At 43.4% G+C, this 9313-nt stretch overlaps 1 protein-coding gene across 1 annotated transcript; it reads left to right on the top strand.

Annotated features, from left to right (window-relative positions):
• Positions 1-1238: 1238 nt before the first annotated feature.
• Positions 1239-3941, top strand: LOC147181817 (C-C chemokine receptor type 3-like). The gene is made up of 2 exons (XM_086078369.1): positions 1239-1329; positions 2295-3941. Exons 1-2 carry the CDS (start codon positions 1305-1307, stop codon positions 3383-3385), a joined length of 1116 nt encoding a protein of 371 aa, XP_085934495.1. The 5' UTR covers positions 1239-1304; the 3' UTR covers positions 3386-3941.
• The last annotated feature ends 5372 nt before the right edge of the window (positions 3942-9313 follow it).

Below are 9313 nucleotides of genomic sequence, written 5' to 3' on the forward strand. Positions count from 1 at the left end.
TAGGCTGATGGAGTTACTGGACCTCTTGCCGGTTTAGTTGGGGACCCCTGCTCTATGACAATAGTCAGTTATAAATATAGCGCCACCTAGACATTGGGTCGACAAAAAAAATTACGACACATAAGGTATTTTGTCCAAAATGTTGATACTATTTGTAAGTGTGATAACTAAGCCATTTATGAATATTTTTTTTACTTTCCATGTTCAGTGGCGTCAGAGCTATCAATACATATGTACTTTGTATTTATTTATTTATTTTTGATGCCCTCTATTGACAATACAAGCAATATTGTGCTATGAGTAAAACTAACAATGATGTGTATATATGTACTTGTGCCAATCAGGGCGACTCATTGCCCAAAAATAAAAACAGACGCTGATTTTTGAGGATCTTAACATTGACCAAAATTCTTTGAGCTTTACACATTCATCACACCTAGCAAAAAAAATGTAAACAATCCATATGCAAAGGTATATTATGCCATTTTCAAAGAAATTTGGCTTTGAATGTGCCTGTACCCCAACGTGCAAGTACCCCAAAGTGTCCCGGGCTGCGAGGGCCCTTTATAGCTGCTCGCAGCTCTTGTTATTATTATTATTTGTTTAATCTATTTTATATTATATATATTTATTTACTACATTGCATTTATTTTCATTGTATTCATTTTGTACTTTTTATTGATTATTTTATAATTATTATTATTATTATTATTATTGTACTCTAACAAGTTTATGGTTCCTCCCTTTATTATTCATTAAAGTGCATAATAAGTGCATAATGGTCAGCATAATAATTAACATAACATTACATTACATAATCTGTGATGGTGTAGTAGAAACCCAAGTGCGTGTCATTAATAGCAGACAAATATGGGCATCACATATAAAAATGTGAGATCTCTAGCACAAAGAGCCAATGAGTTACACGTACTCAAAAAGTGTTACTATCATCCCCGCTCTCCCTTATTGGAATAATGAAGGGGCGGATTTAATATAATTTTACTAGTAAAAAAAAACAACATACTGAGAGTTTATGAGTGAAAAATGGGCCATCCCGACTAAATGATTCCTTTAAATCTTTCCTATGAATGAACGTCTGTTGGGTTCAAATTCAACAACGTTTTTGTTGTTGTTGTTGTGTTTTTTTTTATAAATGCTAACTGGTCAACACAATATTACATTACGTGACATTTCACTTGCACACACACAATTACGTCTTTGCGCACTTCCCCTGTGAGTGCCGGCCTCCCTACTTTCTCAATCTTCAGTCATTGACTCAAGTGCTTCTTTGTGATCGTTGTCGTATGTCTTCCTTGGAAAACAGAAGTGGTAAGTAAATGAGAATGACTTTTCCAATTCATTAATCGATGTTCCTATTCAAATGTAAATTGGGCATATAATGAACTGCCTTAATACCATATGGAATTATGATCATGGCACAAATAGTTCATAGCCTGCTCAATACCTAAGGGCATATACTGTTTTTAATTATAACAAATAGTTTGTGTTGTTTTTGTCTATAAATGTTATCATTGGCTATCATTTCCTTGATGCTATTGTGTGCATATCTCCTTGGAGGATACGAGTAAGGAAAGACCGTTTTTGATCAACCGAATCTTGTTACTAATCCAGTATGTTGTTGTCTATGTAGGAAACACCATCCAAATTTCTTGATACAAATACAAAGTGAACATATATTCATGTGGTATACAATGCGACAGTGTATTCCTATTTGATTGACATTTCGATTACAGTACTACTACATTTGAATATTATTTTGTGAATTTGCGTATATGTCTACTCTGAACAGATTGTCAGGTACTAAATTGTCTGGTTCTTGCTGTATTGAGAAGGACAATAGCCCAGGACAATTAAACATTAATGTTGCTTTTCACTATTAATGTTAAAACTCCTGAACAAGTCCAAAGTAATATTGCGCGTCAGTTGGGAGAGTCAGAACATTTTACTGTAACAGTCAGCAGTTTCTCTTCTCTCTTTTGGGTGAGTAACAGCAATACAAACATTAACGCTCTCTACTCTCAACACTGATCGAGGAAGTATATGTAGAATATAGTTTATATTCTTGATTTGGTTCAGTTATTTGAAATTGGGCTTAGATGTGGTTTAACCGTTATGTGATACATTTGATGGCTTTGCATATAATGTTGTCTTTTCAAGTAAAGGGATGAAGATACATTTTGCGTTGCATTTATTTTGCGCACAGTTACATGTATGTATTTCTTCAGCAAGCAGACAATACACTAATCAACTTTGCAAACGTCTCTGTGCCTTAGGACTCTCGCTAACCATGTCCATGGTTGAAGACCCCTTCCCTGACATCTGGGACATTCTCCCCAATGTGACATACAACCCAAATTACGTGGACAGTGAAACTGTAAAAAACTGCAGGAAGTCAAATGTCAACAATTTTGGCTCCAAATTCAACCCAGCTTTCTGCTACGTCAATTTCCTCCTGAGTTACCTTGGGAACGGGCTGGTCCTATACATCATCTACAAGTACGAGAAGCTCAACACGGTGACCAACATTTTTCTGCTCAATCTGGTCCTCTCCAACATCCTGTTTGCCACCAGCCTCCCATTTTGGGCGACATATCATCTGTCCGAGTGGATTTTTGGGGAGGTTTTGTGCAAGTTGGTCAGCGCCGCCTACTTTGTTGGTTTCTACAGCTCCATCCTTTTCCTCACGCTCATGACCTTCGACCGATACCTTGCAGTGGTCCATGCTGTGGCAGCTGCTAGAAGCAGAAAGAGAAATTATGCTTTCATTTCCTCTGCGGTGGTTTGGTGCATCAGTATTATAGCCAGCGTGAAAGAGCTGGTTTTCCAAAAGGTGTGGACGAGTCCTTTCAACGGGCTGGTGTGTGAGGAGTCGGGATACTCTGAAAGCACCATGGCCTTGTGGCGTCTGGTCACTTACTATCAACAATTTCTGGTGTTCTTCCTCGTCCCTCTGCTGATGGTGATCTACTGCTACGTCAGCATCACCGTCCGCATCCTATCCACCCGAATGAAGGAGAAATGTCGTGCCATCAAGCTCATATTTATCATCATCTTTACCTTCTTCCTCTGCTGGACCCCCTACAACGTCGTCATCCTCCTTCGAGCCATACAGATGTCCAGTCCGGATGTCGAGTGCGCTGACTCGGACAGCCTGGACTATGCATTGTTTGTGACCCAGAATATCGCCTACCTCTACTGCTGTATTAGTCCAGTGTTTTACACATTTGTGGGTAAAAAGTTCCAGAGCCACTTTAAAAGGCTGTTAGCCAAGAAAATCCCATGTCTGAGGAGACACATAAGCCTGAGCAGCCAGAGCACACGGAGCACGTCTCAGAAGACGCCACATTCCGATTACGAGTACTAGATTGATCCAAACAAGTATTTGCTGTAAATACAAATTTGATGGAAAAGTAGCCTCTAGAAAATTTCTGTATACATGTGCCCTACATGCAGCTTCATTATTGCTTTCAATAAATTTACCGTTGCAACAAAATTATTAGAGCATTACTTTGAAAAAGTGTTTATAATGCTGAAATTTCTGGGCTACTTTGGAATTTTTTTGTTTCTTTTTTTTTTTACTTTCTTAACTAGAACCTTGGGAGCAGTTTCCTGTCAGCAAACCACAGTTCTTTGGTGAATCAGTTATGTGACATGGGGAAACAAATATGAACTTGAGTTGAACATCATGGTGATATGTTAAAATGACTTGAGTCATTCTGATGACTGGATTTACAGTTAGTTTTAGGATCATTCAGAATTTTTGAGGAACAGCTGAACATAGGGAATCTTAGTTACAGTATCAAACAACATACACACACAGCATACTGTACATGCACATACACGTATAAAAAACACTGTAAAATATTTATGAAAATGTATAAACTATTCAAGCAATAAACTGGAAATGAATGAGGCTATTATATATGTTGTGTTGTTGTTTGCTTTATTACTGCGCCACATTTAGTGCATAACAATTCATACACACGCAGGCAGAGGGACAAGTCATTTTTTAATTTAAACTTTTTACCGATATGGGCTTGAAAATGTTGAAAAGCTAGAAGAAAAACAACAACCCATCAACGTTAACCAGTGATAGGCCATATATATGGAGGACCAAAACTGCCAAAATTCAAAATAAATAAATGGCTAAATATATAAATGACTAAAAGTGAAAATAAAAACGGATATAAAAAATATAATTCGTAAATTAAATCCCCCAAAATAAATATAAATGGAAATAAAAAAACAAAATACATATATATATATCTATATATATATACATAAATAAATAGATTTGTATTTAATTTCCATTTTTTTTCTCCACTTTTAGTCATGTATTTATTTATTTAGTCCATCCATCCATCATCTACCGCTTATCTGGGGTCGGGTCGTGGGGGCAGCAGCTTTAGCAGGGAAGCCCACTCCTCCGACAGGATCCCAAGGCGTCCCGAGGCCAGCCGAGAGACATCCCCAGCGTGTCCTGGGTCGTCCCCGGGGCCTCCCGCCGGTGGGACATGCCCGGAACACCTCTCCAGGGAGGCGTCCAGGAGGCATCCGAACCAGATGCCCGAGCCACCTCAACTGGTTCCTCTCAACGCGAGTAGCGGCTCGACACAAAGTCCCTCCCGGATGACCGAGCTTCTCACCCTATCTCTAAGGGAGAGCCCGGATACTCTGCGGATGAAACTCATTTCGGACGCTTGTATCCGGGATCTTGTTCTTTCGGTCACAGCTCGTGCCCATAGGTGAGGGTAGGAACGTAGATCGACCGGTAAATCGAGACCTTTGCTTTTCGGCTTAGCTTCTTCTTTACCACAACGGACCGATACAGAGTCCGCATCACTGCAGACGCTGCACCGATCCGCCTATCGATCTCCTACTCCAATTTACCCTCACTCATGAACAAGACCCCAAGATACTTGAACTCCTCCACTCCGGAGAGGGCACTCCACCCTTTTCCGACTGAGGACCATGGTCTCGGATTTGGAGGTGCTGATTTTCTTCCCAACAGCTTCACACTCGGCCGCTAACCGCTCCAGTGAGAGTTGGAGATCACGGCTTGAAGAAGCCAACAGCACCACATCATCTGCAAAAAGCAGAGATGCAATGTTGAGGCCACCAAACCGAACAAAATCGGTGACAAAGGGCAACTTTGGCGGAGCCCAACCCTCACTGGAAACGAATTCGACTTACTGCCGGCAATGCGGACCAAACTCTGACATCGGTTGTACAGGAACCGAACAGCCTGTATCAGGGGGCACTGTAGCCCGTACCGCCGAAGCACCCCCCCCACAGGACTCCCCGAGGGACACGGTCAAACTTGCCTTCTCCAAGTCCACAAAGCACATGTGGACTGGTTGGGCAAACTCCCATGCACCCTCAAGGACCCTGCCGAGGGTGTAGAGCTTGTCCACTGTTCCATGGCCAGGACGAAAACCACACTGCTCCTCCTGAATCCGATATTCGACTTCCCGACAGACCCTCCTCTCCAGCACCCCTGAATTGACCTTACCAGGAAGGCTGAGGAGTGTGATCCCTCTATATATATAGTTGGAACACACCCTCCGGTCCCCCTTCTTAAAAAAAGGGACCACCACCCCTGTCTGCCAATCCAGAGGCACTGTCCCCGATGTCCACGCATTTTTGTAGAGGCCGGTCAACCACAAAAGCCCTACAACATCCAGAGCCCTTAGGAACTCTGGGCGGATCTCATCCACCCCCGCGGCCCTGCCACCGAGGAGCTTTGCAACCACCTCACTGACTTTGACCCCAGAGATAGGGGAGCCCACCTAAGAGTCCCCAGACCCTGCTTCCTCAAAGGAAGACGTGTCGGTGGAATTGAGGAGGTCTTCGAAGTATTCTCCCCACCGATTCACGACGTCCCGAGTCGAGGTCAGCAGCACCCCATCTCCACTATACACAGTGTTAATGGCGCACTGCTTTCCTCTCCTGAGACGCCGGATGGTGGACCAGAATTTCTTCGAAGCCGTCCGGAAGTCGTTTTCCCTGGCCTCACCGAACTCCTCTCATGTCAGAGAGGGACCGTCGAAGCTGCATTCCGCTTGGCCAGCCGGTACCTGTCAGCAGCCTCCGAAGTCCCACAGGCCAAAAAGGCCCAATAGGACTCCTTCAGCTTGACGGCATCCCTCACCAGCGGGTTCGAGGATTGCCGCCACGACAGGCACCAACCACCTTACGGCCACAGCTCCGATCGACCGCCTCAACAATGGAAGCGCGGAACATGGTCCACTCGGACTCAATGTCCCCCGCTTCCCTTGGGATAAGGGAGAAGTTCTTCCTTCTGGAGGTGTGTGTTGAAACTCTTTCTGACAGGGGATTCTGCCAGACGTTCCCAGCAGACCCTCACAATACGTTTGGGTCTGCCCGATCAGACCAGCATCTTACTCCGCCATCGGAGCCAACACACCACCAGGTGGTGATCAGTTGACAGCTCCGCCCCTCTCTTAACCCGAGTGTTCAACACATGCGGCCACAAATCCTATCATCGAAAGTCGATCATCGAACTGCGGCCCAAGGTGTCCTGGTGCCAAATGCACATATGGACACCCTTGTGTTTCAACATGGTGTTCGTTATGGCCAGTCCGTGGCGAGCACAGAAGTCCAATAATAAAACACTGCTCGGGTTCTGATCGGGGCGGCCGTTCCTCCCAATCACGCCTCTCCAGGTCTCACTGTCATTACCCACGTAAGTCCCCCAGCAGAACGAGGGAGTCCTTTGGGGGAGCGCTCTCCAGCACACCCTCCAAGAAAGGGTGGGTACTCTGAGCTGCTGTTCATTGCATAAGCACAAACAACAGTCAGGACCCATCCCACCACCCGTAGTCGGAGGGAGGCTACCCTCTCTTTCACCGGGGTAAACCCCTACGTACAGGCGCCTAGCCGGGGGGTAATGAGTATGCCCACACCTGCTCTGCGCCTCTCACCGTAGGCAACTCCAGAGTGGAAGAGAGTCCAGCCCCTCTCGAGAAGATTGGTACCAAAACCCAAGCTGTTTGTGGAGGCGAGTCCAACTAAATCTAGTCGGAACTTCTCAGCCTCGCACACCAGCTCGGGCTCCTTCTCTGCCAGAGAGGTGACATTCCATGTCCCCAGAGCTAGCTTCAGTAACCGGGGGTCGGACCGCCAAGGCCCCCGCCTTTGGATGCCACCCAACTCACTGCGCACACAACCCCTCTGGCCCCTCCCACAGGTGGTGAGCCTATGGGAAGGGGGACCCACGTTGCCTTTTCGGGCCCCACGGGTATAGGCCCGGCCACCAGACGCTCGCCTTCGAGTCCCACCTCCAGGCTTGGCTTCAGAGGGCGGCCCCGGTGACCCGGGTCCGGGCAAAGGAAACCACGATCTCCTAGGCTCATTGGGACACGCAAACCCCTCCACCACGATAAGGTGATGACATTATTTATTTAGTCATTTCTTTATTTAGAATTTTGGCAGTTTTGGGCTATTGACCTTTTGCACGTGACGTCACAGCCCTTACGGAAACGCCCCATCCGGGACGCTGGACGGAAAAAGAGCCACTTGCCTGTATTGTAACCATCGAACCTCGTACAGCGTAAAGTCCTTTATCCAATCAATTATCTTATAAAATGGGCATATTGTGCTGTGCGGTCGGTTGTACAGACAGACAAAGGAGTAAACCAAGCATATTAATCGCATATCTACTAATGAAGACAAAAGATGTCAATGGATAGCAGCAATCAACAGAAAGGACTGGCAGGCCACAAAGTATTCGCGGATTTGCAGCTATCATTTTTTGCAAGGTTAGCAGATAAATGTTGTAATTAGTAGTAGATAAATGTACATACATTTGATTAGTAAACGTACACTCAAACTAACAAAGATTGTAACAGAGGTGTCGAATTGCGTGTTTCAAATCACGTTAACGAGCCAGATAGTTAGCGTCCACTTCAACTGCACAAACACACAGCTTAGTTTTAAAATGCAGCTTCTTCAAAACTATTAAGTGCATTTGACTGTTTAATAATGGGGGATTTTGTCTTTGTGCTTGGAGTTTTTCACTCTGGAGCCGGAGTCATATTCATGAAATGACTGCATTGCTTGCCACTACGATAGTCATTTGTTCCATGCTAGTAAACATAGTAACATAACGTCATCACAGCGTTTCAATATAGAAAGGACTATTTAAAAATAAGTCAGCATGATAAACAAGTTTTACATTTGCATTACGAGGTATATTGTCCCCCGGTGTGAGCGTAGCATCTCGTCCCAGAGACTCAGCCAGCGACAAGCTTTTCAATCAGAAGAGACGGCATTGACTACATAATGATATAGGTCGTACGCTGTGAATTCCGGCAAAGTCGGCGATTTGATTAACTTGGTAAAAACAGCAGGCAATAGAAGGTAAGGGCTGTTTTCAAACTAGCGATCTCTAACTTAAGTAAATATCGCGACTAAATGTGCAACTTTGACTGACAGGCGAACTTTGGTTGAAGTAGTAGATTCCATGGCTCTATGGGCAATAATAACTTTTAATTTGTAAAATAGCAGTCGCTAAGTCACTTAGTCGCTCTGGGTCACGTCCACTTCCATTCAACAATCATTTCCTTCCGCCGTCTCTCATAGGGCAGTCACGTGATCACGTGACGTCGGTGCAAATGGTCAATACTGCCAGAATGAAATGTTATTCAAATGAGGGGGAGGTCCCAAGCGTGTCTTGGGTTAAACTCCGCCGTTGCAAACTGCCTTTCATTGGTCGAGTAAGCTGCTTAGCAAAGAAGGAAGTCTCGCCGGCTTGCATGGAGAGTTCCAGCAATGGATGACTATCTTGTCCACTGCCACCACAACTTGCGACTTGAGTTGCTCGACAACAAGTCGAGGTGACAGTGGACAAGATAGTCCAGACCAGATAGTCGCCCCTTCATTTGAATAACATTTCGACCTGGCAGTATAGACCAAAACTGCCAAAATTCAAAATAAATAAATGACCAAATCAATAAATAAATTAATAAATAAATTACTAAAAGTGAAAATAAAATCGAATATAAAAAAATATAATTCAAAAATTAAATACAAATGTATTTATTTATGTATATTCTGTATGTATGTATGTACATATATATATATATATATATATATATATATATATATATATATATATATATATATATATATATATATATATATATATATATTTGTTGTTTTTATTTCCATTTCTATATATTTTTTTATTAAATTTTCTATTTATATTTTTTTATATCCGTTTTTATTTGCACTTTTAGTCTTTTTTTTTTTATCATTTTTTTATTTTGAA

Source organism: Leptonotus elevatus, chromosome 1 (genome assembly GCF_054856555.1).
Source record: "Leptonotus elevatus isolate MCC_2025b chromosome 1, RoL_Lele_1.0, whole genome shotgun sequence".
NCBI lineage: Eukaryota > Metazoa > Chordata > Actinopteri > Syngnathiformes > Syngnathidae > Leptonotus > Leptonotus elevatus.